Source organism: Bacillus rossius, chromosome 11, assembly GCF_032445375.1.
Source record: "Bacillus rossius redtenbacheri isolate Brsri chromosome 11, Brsri_v3, whole genome shotgun sequence".
Lineage (NCBI taxonomy): Eukaryota > Metazoa > Arthropoda > Insecta > Phasmatodea > Bacillidae > Bacillus > Bacillus rossius.
In genome coordinates, this window is record NC_086338.1 from 52,157,863 (window position 1) to 52,171,812 (window position 13,950).

The following is a 13,950-nucleotide window of genomic DNA, read 5'->3' on the forward strand; positions in this document are numbered from 1 at the left end:
TCATGTACACTTAGATAAAACAGATATTGCTATTTGTCTCTTTCTCGTCCTCAGTGTAGTTGTCGGCCAATAGAAAGTAGACGTACATGAGAGTTACGCCTTAAAACGTCTGTACAATATAAGACCCTTACCACTGTGAGCCATATTTGACAGTGGGTTGTGTCTCGTGTGTAGTGAGTGAATATTGTGTGGTGTTTTTTAAAGAACCTGTAAATACTCTTAAATTATCGCAATGGCTACGGGTTTGGATGATGCGCCAGTTTATTCGGCGTTTTTTGGTGTAATGGGTGCTGCTGCAGCTATAATATTCAGTGGTAAGTAGGTCTTGCAATATCGATTATTACTTCTTAATATGTATTTAGGTCTGTTATATTTCATTAAAGCGAAATAAAATTGGGTCTGCCTGAGATGCTTGAATGCAGACGTTTGTTTTGTGTGACGAATGTGGCGATTCAGCATTGAGCTGCCATGTCCGTTATGTCCTAAGTGAGAACGTATAAATCAGTGGTCATGGAGACGATATATTGTATTTACTAATCTCGCACCGCCCTCCCAAACTATAGTTTTAATATGAGATTAGTGCTTTTGATATACGTTAGTTGATTTCCCTGTATCTTAGCAGTAAAGTTTGATATTCAGAGCTTAAAATGTGTACTCGTGACATTTGATTGGTTACACTCACATTCTTTTATAAAGACTTTAATATTGTATTAAAATATATAGGCCTATATTGAACAAGTCGGCAACTGGTGTATTTGTTCTAGCATTGCCGTCGTGTTATTAGCTCAGTGAAAACACAGGTGCTTTAGCGAATTTACGTTGTATTTCAACCGATTACTTTATATTTTATCATATTACGCTGCATAATTTAACTCTGAAGCGGTATACGACTTAATGACTTTTTGTGTGTTGTTATTAAAGCCCCCATTTGACCAATCGTATCTTGTAAGAAAAAAAAGTAAATAATCTTAATCATTGGTTGAGATAAGATAACAAGTGCCAATTATGTTAAACTTGTATTTTGTTAGTTTAGCACTAGATTTATGTTTCGAAAACTTGAGTTAAATTTAAATTTTAGTGGTTTTTTTTCTAACAGCTGCTTTAGGACGTTTTGATTTAAAGTGGTTTTAACGATGCTCTCTTTGAAGAGCATTAAAGGTGCATGCAGGTGTGTGCGAAGGGGGCGTGGCACATGCTCTCAGCTGATGAAATCTGTAAAGATGTCTTATATTTTGAATTGGTTCAGTTTAAATGAAGTTTTGTTAGTACTTGTTTCGTGCAATGAAGATAGCAGTTGTTAGTGGTGTAAGTTTTTTGGCCATCTTAATGTAGGTGCAAACAGCTGTTACATTGGAGGACTATGTGTACATATGTCTAGCAGTTGTGGACATAACTAGGAACGTTTAATTATATTCCAAGTTTTTGCTATGTCAGGATATTTTGATGAACTAAATTTAAAAAAAAAATGTTATCTACTACAGAGTCATGCTCTTAGGATCAAGATATTGACTTGGATATGTGATACAGGATATGTTCTGTATAGACAGATGATACTAGAATAAAAGAAGTTGATAGCAGTTGTGTAGGAAGTAGTAATTATTTACAGTTGATTGTTACAAGTGAAAGATTTGTTCGGGTAACATTTAAAATACTTTGAAGTTGAATAAGTGTAGTTTACAGTATTAGACTCTACATGATATCGCCATGAATATTTTGTTAACAGAATTAAATCTTTTGTTTTGGTTATTTTTTATCATTTTTATCATTTTAAAATACCCTGGACTTAATTGGGAAACTCTACAGGGGGGGGGGGGGGGCGGGTGTTTCAGAATCTTGTTGGAACTAAAAAGATTTTGGGATTATTTTAATTAATGTGTAACATACAGCGTACCATAAGAGCAAGGATAAGAAAATATTGCTTCCTCTGTTTAGGAAGACCATGTAGGGATGCAGGAAATATTCACCATTCACAAAAGCAGTTCTATTAGGACCTAACCTTATGTAGTGTGGTTTGGTGTGGGAGGGACGGCCGAGAAGGGAATGCTGCGGCTAGTGGCCTTGAGAAAAAGGTGTGCCAAACACCCAGACGTAGCCTGCTTTCTAAGATTAGGGGGCGGGGAGGGGGTTTGGTGACCAACCAGTCTGGAGACTCCTGGGGAGTATTCAGATGCTGATTCCCCAACAATACAGTCACCAAGATGGCACGGCTCACGTTATGTGCTTTTGGGGTTTTGGCTGGGAAACTTTCTTATGCGTATGTTGCACAAAATATGTTTCTTGATGAAACTAGTTTTTGGGTATTTTTATTATATACTACACCACTACGGTATGTCCAAAAGCTTGCATCAAGTCACGATACTACAGCCCTGTCTATTCCAGTCTAGAACACAATACTGAACTTTCATTACCTATGGTATTCTACAATCTTGTCGTCCCCCCCCCCCCTCCTCCATTCTGTCTTTCCTTCCCAGTGTGTATATTTGGTGATGCAACTTTTATATAATTTGGTCAAAGTCCCATATCACGTATCCAAGTTTATCCCGTGATCCTGATAGCATGAGCCTGTACATTTTGATCCTGTGGTACATGATGCTTGCTGTTTTAATTTAGTACATCAAAATATTCTGCAATTAACAAAACCTTGTGATATAACCATAAATTAAGATAAGTTAAATAAAAAGGAAATTCTATTTTGTATTTAACTATGATCATTAATTGTTTTACCACAATTTTTTTTTGTGGGGCCAGGATCTTTAGACATTCAAAATTAAAACTGTAAGCATCATGTACCACAGGATCAATGCATACAGGTTCATGCCATCAGGAACAAGAGATTAACTTGGATAATTAATACAAAACGTTTACCTATTATTTAATTCATTAATTTTCTACAATGATTTGAATGTCCTGGGATTATTAAGTATACTACTGTGTAACTATTCCAGTATAGAACATATCAAAAACTTATTACCTATGGTATCATATTATATATTACAATCTGCCTCTGTTAATGTATTTATTTAAATGCCTGGGGTATTCTAAAGTATACTACTATCCTATATATTTCAATATAGAACACAATACTGAAGGTACATTACCAACTATTACATGCTACAATCATGCCCGTGTTAGTATATTTTGCAATATCACTTTTATATAATTTTATTTTTCATTAAGGTTCCCCTAAGTTTTCAACATCCTTTGTATTGTAAAGTATACTAGCTTTGCTTGTAGAAAACAATACTGAAGATGTGTTATTTTGCATACCATCTTTTAATTTCCTCAAACAAATATGTGCAAAACAAGTATGTGGTTATTTCCTGTCTTAAACCACCTTGTTCTGTTAACATTCAGGTTATAATTACTTACACTGCCTTTTTTATGAATAGCATATCACAATACAAACTTATAAAATAGTTTTTAATATATCTGGCATAACTTCATCAAATCTTTCTTTTTATCCAAGACTTTTTTCATGAGATATCTTATACATTTTGATTCTCCTGACCTGAGACAACAAATATTTAATCTATCCCAAATAAACCACCAACCCCACCCCCTGCATATTACAGCAAACATAATGCACACAAAACGCTACTACCAATCACTTACACTATATTTTGAAAACAACTTAACTTATTAGCTTCTTTCTATATTTCTTTTGTGTATATTAAATTTATTCCCGGAAAATAATGTAACTACCATAAAATTAATTCACTGTAACGAAACACAAATTTTAGTTACTCTAGTGACTACTACACTTATTACCATGTACATTTTCGGTAACCTCTACTGTTGTAACATGATTGGTTCTCTATTCTCGGACCGCTCGCTTAAACTTAAATATCATCTCATTTAAGTACCAACTTTTACACCAAGTGTTAAAACTACATTCATTATTCACCTTGAACATGGAACACAACATGAAAACTGAAACTTCAACAAACTCTTTTTTGGTACGTCAAGAGACCTTACTTTTACTGCCGTACAATCATTATTATTCCATTTATCAAACACCATGTCTAACATTGCTAACACCCTAACATATTTTATTCCGCTATTTTCTAGTTTTAATGTATTTGCCACTCTGTACCTTCCACAACCAATAGTATTGACTAATACCAAGCAAACATTATTTTTCTCTCTTCAGTTGATAGCAAAATTACAAGTGTTACATTACTTATACCATCTCATTTGATGCCGCTACTTTTTTTCCCACTGAATAAAAAACTTTTGAATACGTGATAATTGTGTTTTGTAATGACCCATCACGTGTTGCCTGTGAGAAAGTCATTTCCATTTGGCTGTCTGCAATCTATTTACAGCATAAAATCTGTCAAAAGTATATTTTTAACAATTGTAGAGACAGCTGCAAAAAGTTATATAGATATCTTAATTGTAGGCAAATAAGAAGGCTATGTAGATTGATGTGGTATGATGTATTAGCTACAAGTCCTGCAAAATGTACTCTCAAAAAACTTTTTATGATAGGGAGTTGAAACTACCTGGTTTAACACACACTAAATTTGATTCAGAGTTTGGACACCATAATCTTCTCTGGTATGAATGTTAGACATATTTTAGTTCGCCCATTAGACCACATGTTATCGGACACTTGCATCAGTAATTTGCTGCAACAGTTCTTTGCAAATGGTAAAACATACCATATAAATGTAAAACAATAATACATATATGATATAGGTTGTATATGACTATGCTAACTAACATTACAAGCAATACAAATAATCAGAATAATAATGAAATTTAAAGAGGTTTTAAGATTTAATTGATAAGGTTATATGTTGATAAGTTTTCATTCATTCATGGTGAGATATTCTGCTGTGGAGTAGTAACATTTTCGAAGCCACTTAATTTAGGTTGTTGAAGAGTGTCTATTTTATTAGAATCCTACAATAATTGATAGAATGTTTTCTCTTCTAACATATACTGCAGTAGAAACTAGGGGGGCTGGGGGTACATAATTCAGTTTCTTATATGTATTTTTTTAATTTATGAATTAGTTTTTTTTATTGATTTATTTATGAATAGTGCCTATTCTTATACACACATAACATATACAAAGTGCAATGTTGCTGTGAATGTTTTAGTAATGTTCTGATTGTTCTTTTTTGTAATAAAAAACTATTTCGTTCAATTATGTTGGGTCTCCAAAATTGTCATAGGAAATTAATAGAAATGTGTGTAATAAACGGCCCTACTTGAGCATTCAATAGATTTGCTTGAGAGGTGAAAGTATGAAAATATATCATTTATAAGGTAGAATAACGTGATCTCTAAAAAAATTAGTCGATGGGTATATAGAATCTCATTATTAATCAGTGTTATGAATTATAACTTGGTAGGGTGTGATTGAAAAGTGATTTATGAACTGTTGAATTATAATGCACATAAACATATTCACCTTTTGAAGTTTCCAGTGATGCAGTTTAGTGTTTAATGTTACGTCTATAAGAACCTCACAATTGATTGAGAAGGAAATTTATGATATTATAGTTGTGCCTGTGGCTTTCTTTAAATGGAATAGTTCTAGTGCACTGAGCAAAGAAAAAAATGTGTGCATTCTGTACATAGGAATATTGAAATTTATTTAGATGAGTGTCCTAAATGTTTTTTACTTTTTAACATTTTATATATTTATCATGCTAAGTTTAATCAAAATCCATTGGATATTGTTTGCATGATTCTGTAGTAGACAAATTTGTAGGATTTTAAGCAAATCTACCATTGACCTGATGCTGGGGTACCTATTCATTGTGTTTGCACGAACAATACACTTGCTGAGTTAACAGACACCATACTATTATAACTGTAGGCACATCCAACATGACGGCTGAGCACAAAATTTAAATAGTTTGTTTATAGCTATTGTACTTTGAATGGGTAGACCTAGGCCCAAACACAGTGTACGATGCAACTGTTGTGGTTTTATTGTATTTATGGAAAAACTAAGTTTATTTTAATTCTGTGAATACTCAGTTTTTTTTAACTATGTTCAAGTGATTTTTTTTAATATATTCTATAAGAAATTTGAGATGTAAAATTTAAGCCAAATGGAGTTATCAGATTTTAAAAATAAAATAAAAAAACAAGTGTGGGAATTCAGGGATTGTATCGCACACTGCCATGTGGCAGAGATTGGGGCACGCCCGTTGCAGGGTGTATTGTAACGATTGAGATTCCCAAAATAGTTCACATTTTTTGGCAGCGCCACGTGTTGCCGCTAACAATAGTTGGCATTGTCTTGCGTGCTGTCGTCGTCTTCGGGGCACAGTCCACTGCCCGGGGGTGGATGTTAACTTGTCTCCAGGTTCGGTGGTTCCAGCTTTCTTCTGTGAGCACTCGTTGCCAAGTGAATCACATTTGGGAGTAATACCATCCCTCTGCTTCCGCCAGTACAAAAACATATGACCCCAGTAAAATATAGCAATATTTTTAGATTCTCTCCAGTTCCAATACTTGCACATGTTTCTCACTTTAACGGAAACTAATGGGGAACCTTCATCTGAAAATGCCTATAAGAATTCCACGTGAGCATTTAAATAAGTTTTATCAAAATTCATACAGTAATTATTTACTAACTAGTTAGTTTTAATTAATGTAAGAACACAGTAACTTTATAACTTGAAAAACATATTTATATGTTTTAGGGGAGTGGAAGGGTATGAAATTATATTTTACAATCACAAAATAATTTTTAATGGGTTTTCTTTTCCCCTGGGCAGCTTCAGCATTGACCTGTCAGTTAGCTTCCTGCTGATAAGGAAAGTACAGAAAATGGAAAACTTAGGGAATTAGTGTCTTCAAACCCTGGAAAACAGGGAAATTGTGGATATTTAAATACAAAATGGTATCAGTATTTTTTTCATACTACGTATACAGTTTCTTAATGTCTTAAAAGAAAAATTGAATGAATTTTTCTTATTTATATTTGTGACATGCCCGCCGACAGTTTGCGAACTTAAATGGTGGGCTCACAGTCAAACCATATATTTATATTTATTTATATTTATATATATAAAGGTAAACAAATACAGATATGCAGGCACTATAAGTGGCCAGACACCACAAGCAAGTAATACAAGTAAGTTGATTTTTAAAATGTATATAATTTTGAAGGAGATTTTGCCATATTACCAGAATTATTACCAGATTTTGCAGATATAAGTTTAATAAAAATACTTGATCACTGTAGCATTTTTTTTTTGTTCACTATTCTTGTCTGTGTAGTTTTTTTTGTTACACAGTTTACATTTCTGGATAAGACAGCTTTGAACAAATTTCTTAGTCTCTGTTAGTTTTACTAGATCTGCACCCATGGCTTCGATCTCGTGAATTTAGGGTGGTGGATAATACTTTAACTTTGTGAGAGAGAATGTACACTATCAGTTCAAAAAAAAATCCTTAACCAAAGCAGTGAAATGTGATTTCTATAAAAGGTTTCATAAAAAACAAAGGGTTGAAATTGTAAGAGGGTTTGTATAGAAGCTTATTTAATACTAAGGTAGATTACATGTGCCAATATCTAACCTCCAATTGGTGTGTTCGGACGTATATGTAATGTGCGTAAGATCAGTTTTCTCCTTTCGGCTCAATTAAGGACAAATTTTGAAAAAGTTAAAACAAATACTCTACTTTTTTTATTTTTTTTTAATATGCTATTACTCTTCAAGTTTCATTGTATTTGTCTAACAATAGCCTTAATGCTCTAAATATCCTTTTTTTTTTCTTTTTTTTTTAACTGGCTGTGATACTTTTCATTGACAGATTCTATTGTCTGCATCATTACTTAACTCATATCTATAAAAGTATGTTGCAATTACTGCAATCCCACTTTTTTATTTTAGGAGATTGAATGTCTGTCTAAGACGTGGTCATTGGGAAAATATTGGGTCAAATTTTGACAATGGAGCAACAACAGAATGTATTGGTGTGGTAAAATGGAATATCCCTAGAAACCACACTAGGAATTCACACCTGTGTTGGTGAGAGGCGAGTGATCCAACCACTCAACCACCGTGCCTCCCCTCCCTTCCCCCTGGTACAGTCGACACACGACCGAGGGGGTGTGCGGACGGTGCCAGAGGGTGGTGGCGCTGCAGTGTGTCCTCTCTCGCAGCGCTCGGAGCGGCGTACGGGACGGCGAAGTCTGGCACGGGCATCGCCGCGATGTCTGTGATGAGGCCGGAGCTCATCATGAAGTCCATCATCCCCGTGGTGATGGCGGGCATCATCGCCATCTACGGCCTGGTGGTGGCCGTGCTGATAGCGGGCTCCCTGGAAGAGCCGCCCAAGTACAAGCTCTACAAGTGAGTTGTGCTGCCTCCGCCCTGTGGCGAGCGAGTGACTTGAGCCTGCCGCACACGGTACAATATTGTAAGCTAGGAGTCGTACTGGCTCTACTACTAGTTTCTTCACTCGAATTCAAACTGGACACTAGTAGCTGTGCGAGCTGGGCTACTGGTTTTGCGTAATAGACAGCGTCCTATTTTCGTTGCTTGGTGTGTTCCGATATTTGAGTGGCCGATCAGAAACTCACGAAAACAGCACAAACATGGACGGAAAGAAGTGGACTGGTGACCAACTCCTCGTTTTAATAAATGCATACAAAGAAGAGCCTTGTTTGTATGCAGTAAAAAATGTGATTTATCATAATAAAAATTTGTTGTGGAGAATATTCTCTCAACAAAACTAGTAAGGCAGCTAGAATTGTGTGCAGCAGAAACTTGTAGTGCACCTAGTGTTTCAGCTTGTAGCCTACACAGTACAGAAACCAATAAGCATTCTAGTAAGCAAACTAGTAGAAAATATTGTACCGTGTGCGGTGGGCTTTAATTCGAGCATGACCCAGTGGTGATTTCGATATTCGGTACCACAAAATATGCAACTAAATATATTTTAAAAGAAACTTCTTTTAGACATTTTAACAGATGCCACTTGGTAATCATGAACAGTTTTTTAATTTCTAATTTAACTGCCCATTTTTTGAAGGCGCTGTTAGGCAGTGTGATAGCATTGTAATTTTGACAATTGAGTTTCCGTAAAGAAAAAAATCTAGAACCCTTTAAATTTTCTGAATCGATTACGAACCAACTTTTCATAAATCTAATGTCAAATTATGAAGTGAGGTGGTGTGGTCAGATGCTGGATTTGCATCCGATAGGACTTGGGTTCGAATCTTGGTATGGCCATTCTGACTTTAGTTTCGTTTAGTTTTTTTAAATTTCTCCGTGTTAAGTGGGATGGTTCTGTGTACTACAGGTCATGGCCAATTCCTGTTCGAGTGCCCCTGTGCTAATGACTTCTCTTGGGAAAATACTTTAACTCGTACTAGGTAGCATTTGCAAATTGGTCGCTTTGTCATTGAATGATATTGATTGCCTGTTGCTCCTTTGAATTCATCACCACCTGCACTTTTAATGTGTGTGGTTTTTACCGGTGTAAATATTTCTATGTAGTAAAAGTGTCAAGATCTTGAAATTGCAAACAATAAAGACAATGCCGAGCATAAATTTATTCTGAATTTAACTAGTTCAGTTCCTTGAGTCTGTGACTGTAGTTCATTTTTTTGGAGTTCCAGATATTTTTTAAATTAATCAGAGAGCCAGGCACGAAAATTAATATTGCATTTTGACAGTATTTCATGTCTATGTTCTGTATAATAGCTAATAAATTTAATTTGTAGAATGTGATGAAGTAATGAAAATTGTCTTTAAAAATGTTTTAACGAAAACTTTAAATTATAAAAAATTATCATTAAACACTAAAAAGATTAATTAGGCCTTTGTCATCTCCTCTAAGGTCAGCAACCATCATGCATATCCGGCTTCAGAAATTTCAGGGATGAATAATTTAGTGGTGGTAATAATACTCATTAAAGTACCCAGTCGGGAAATGCGATTTCTACCTCGTTCTGTTCTTTCTTCAATCTTCCCTTGGACAGCGGATGCTATTCTCATATTATTTGTCCCAAATATTGCAGTTTTCTGATTTTAATTCTTTTTTGTTCTGTTTTCGTTCCATTTCTTTTCTTCACATCATTTATTACCTGTGACCTCAAGCTCAAACGCAGAATTCTCCTGTACATACACATTTAAAACTCTTCTAGCGTGTTCATTTCACTTTTTTGCAAAGCCCAGGTCTCCATCTCAGCATAGATTGGCCTACATTATTGTAAATAATATTTTTTAAGTATTTCTGTGAAAATACTGTGGCTTCTGACAACTGTGTTTCTTATATGCAGATAGACTGTTAATACACAGTGGTTTACTTGATAATTCTTTAAACGTGCGTTACGAAATGTCACTGCCAGGTTTTAGCCCACGGGCCGCCAGTTTGCAGTCTCTGATCCTACATTTAAGGAAACAGAAGTGCTTCGTTGATGGTCGAGAACGGGAGACGGTTCTTAGCTGTAGCTTGTGAACTGTTCGTGCCTTGTGATAATATTTTTGTTTTAGAGATTCTTTAAACGTGCGTTAACGAAATGTCACTGCCGGTTTTAGCCCACGGGCCGCCAGTTTGCCGTCGCTGATCCTACATTGAGGAAACAGAGGTGCTTTGTTGATGGTCGGGAACGAGGGATGTCTTTAGCTGTAGCTGTAGCATGCTTTTTCCGAGCGCCACGTGTCTGCAGGGGCTTCCTGCACCTGGGGGCCGGCCTGGCCGTGGGCTTCAGCGGCCTGGCCGCGGGCTTCGCCATCGGCATCGTGGGCGACGCCGGGGTGCGCGGCACCGCCCAGCAGCCTCGCCTCTTCGTCGGCATGATCCTCATCCTCATCTTCGCCGAGGTGCTGGGGCTCTACGGCCTCATCGTCGCCATCTACCTCTACACGAAATAAACCTGTCGGGGGCGCCTCCTGTCCGTAACAATTATTTTCCATCGTTCATGTGTAATACATTTATACCTTGTAGCCGGAAGTCATCTTCGAGTGATGGATGCGAGAGGGGACGTCGTTTTCCGATCGGTGTCTCACGCGAGGTGACTTCCGGCCTCATCTGTAATTATATTAGCCTAGTTGATGGATAAAGCACCTGGGTTGAAAAAGAGAGCACAATGATCGGCAAGAAAATGTTTTCACCTGTTAGAAGTGTGTTGTTTGTCGGAATACAGAGTTTTGTATGAGTTTTTATTTAATTTGTGTATGATGTTATAAAGGCTGTATATTGCATGCAAACATATCACTTTTGATAGAGGTCAACATTTCTCCAGAAATTGGTTTAGCTTGTACATAAAACTGATTCAAATTTAAAAAAGAGAAAAAAGAAAATTGAAAAAGTAGTATTATGTTTTAGTTTTTTACAATCTGTTAGGGTCACGTGATAGTTGTTGATGCCCGTTAAGTTGACGTTTTCAGTCCGACAACATATTTCTTGCATGAAGGCAGCGTCGAGATCTATGATGTATATATATATGTAGCGAAAACCCGAGAACGAACGCTCCGACCACCACCGAGGTGGGCGGTGTCTAGCTTTCAGTGTGGCTGTGTGTACCTCATCTCCCACATTTGTAGGTCGACAGACTGTGCTATAGTTGCAAACATTTGCAAAGTAGTTAAAAAATTAGTGTTAGCATTCAGTGTGAGATTAAATGGGAAGGGGACTACTTCAATGTGTACATTCCATATTCTGCCATTGCTGATGTAATGTAAAAAAAAAAAGTAGAATATATTATTTACTGTTGCAATTGGTTAACTATTGGTTCAGTGGTACTTGCTTGGCTTTGAAACTGCCAAGGTCCAACAGAGACTAACAAAAGTCCAGGAGAAATGTTCCCAAGAAAAATGGTAATGATTCTCTTGCGATGGTAGTGTGTTCGGTATTCCACCTGCGATAACGGGTGGTACAAGTGTAAATTACTTGCCAGCGGAACACACTTTAATGTGCAGTATTAATCTGTCAATTTCATGTTATCTATTTGATGTACAGTACTTAGCTATTGGTAACCATTTTAATTTATTTTTTTTGGAGGCTGTAATAAAATGAATCTGAATTTTTATGAAGGTGATTCTCAGTAAACTTAATTTTTACTAAGATCTGTGTCTTTCCTGATCTTTTTTCTTCAATCTCTCTTTGTATACACCTTTTATTAAAAATTTATAAACTTAGTAATTTTTAAGTTTTTTATATATATATAATTTAATGGGGTATACCATGAATCCACATTAATTGGATTGTCTATTCAAAAATCACACCTATAACTTCCAATAATTCTTGGATTTCAAGTGTAAACTTAAAGCGGAACTTAAAATACCAATGTGTGAATATGTAGCATAGTGATATGTACTGTCATTCATTCTTATGTATGAGTGAAATGTGTTTTGCTGTATGTGAATGAAAATTTGGAAAAAAAAATAAATTGATCTGTGTAATTTAGTGGTTTTTAATTTCCTGCTGCATGTTATATACAGAGTGCATTTAATTTTACTTAATAATAATTTGATTTTTTTTTTTGCATTAAAAAAATTAATCATTTTAATAAACCTCACACTTAACAGAATATTTTGTAACTATTATTGCTATTCTCTGGACACTAGCCATATGTCATATGTCCAAGCACCTATCGTGGTGTGCTGTGTGATATTTATTGGAGACTGAAATCACTTGAAATTTGTTTTGTGTGTGAGGTATGTGCTGGTATTGTCAGGTAAGCGATATCCAAGCAAAAACTTGACAGGTTATTCAAATATAGTTGGTCACAATGTTAAGCCAATCAGTGTTGAGGTATTACTCTAAACTGATTAGTAGCAGGATCTGGATACATCCTTCACCTGCCTCCCCCCACTTTCTTCATCTTCACTACTTATTAAAAATGGTAAAACAAAAAAGTAAATTTGAAAGCAAACACACGCAGTGGTTCTATTCCCTCCCCCCTCCCAAAATGGAATTCTGCATTTGCTTGTGAAGAGAATGCAGTATGACTGCTAGAATATCATTTTTTTTTTCCAACAAAAATAGCTGGCAGATATTTGAGGTAAGTATTGTATTTGAATAACTTGTGCAATTGGTTTGTTTTCCTGGAAGTCCTGCACTTTTATGGAGTAATGCAACCTACTGTTAATAGAAACTAAAGAGAATGTTTTCCACAAACTTTCTGCCAAATAATATCTTTGCCAGCACAATTTGCAATCTGTACGACTGCCTTCATCAGTAATATGAACTGCTTGTTAATGGATAATAGTGCACATGTACTGTAAATATTTATGCATTAGTCGGACAAGTACTACTGGTTTATTTTGAAGGCACTTGGTTTAAAATTAAAAGAAAATAAAAATTTTCAAATAAAGTATTCAGGGGTGGACTTAATATCAGTTCACCTCAGCAAGTCATAAAAGGCATTGAATGGTTAGCTGATAAATATGTCCATGTTCATTACTGTTAGAATTTGTTAAAATGCTGGTGAGCTGCAATATAGTAATAAGTGTGTGATGAGTGTGATTTAGGCTTGTGAACTAGCAGGGAAGGATCTCTTGGGGTGGCACAGCATGAGAAAGCAATGATGCAACTTGAAGGGGGTGGACCTTGGACACCATGGAATTGGGTCCACTGTAGTATTGAGCAATTTGTGTGTGTGTTAAGGCTAATTTGTGATTTTGCCGTTTAGATGTGACAACCTGAGAAATTTTCATTTCTAAGGAGGTGGGGGGGGGAATCCCTGTGGTCCTGATTGAGACACAAGAATTTTGCTTGAGTTCACCCTGATTGGATGAAAATTACATGTATTGGTTATAGGAAGAATTCACCCGAAAATTTAAAAGTAATGTATGGATAGGTCACGTTTACACTTATGGCCACTGTGATGTTAGCAGTTCCAAGATTTTATTCAGCAAAAGGAAGGGGACTTGGAGAGTTGTGAAGTAAATGTTTGGGAGCAGGTAGTGACCAAATTATTTTCCCCCTGGACCCTTGGTTTCTCTCGAAGGCTGTGGTTAAGGG

At 35.9% G+C, this 13,950-nt stretch overlaps 1 protein-coding gene across 1 annotated transcript; it reads left to right on the forward strand.

Moving 5' to 3' along the window:
* On the forward strand, positions 1-12,386 carry LOC134536976 (V-type proton ATPase 16 kDa proteolipid subunit c). Its single transcript, XM_063377094.1, has 3 exons — positions 1-314; positions 8,138-8,327; positions 10,652-12,386. The coding sequence occupies exons 1-3, from the start codon at positions 233-235 to the stop codon at positions 10,854-10,856; spliced, it is 477 nt and encodes a 158-aa protein (XP_063233164.1). The 5' UTR covers positions 1-232; the 3' UTR covers positions 10,857-12,386.
* The last annotated feature ends 1,564 nt before the right edge of the window (positions 12,387-13,950 follow it).

Bases quoted from the DNA above. Each gene is read 5' to 3' on its own strand.
- LOC134536976 (XM_063377094.1), top strand. From the start codon at position 233: ATGGCTACGGGTTTGGATGATGCGCCAGTTTATTCGGCGTTTTTTGGT. The intron at 315-8,137 runs GTAAGTAGGTCT...CCTCTCTCGCAG, and splicing joins TGCAGCTATAATATTCAGTG to CGCTCGGAGCGGCGTACGGG. The intron at 8,328-10,651 runs GTGAGTTGTGCT...ACGTGTCTGCAG, and splicing joins CCCAAGTACAAGCTCTACAA to GGGCTTCCTGCACCTGGGGG.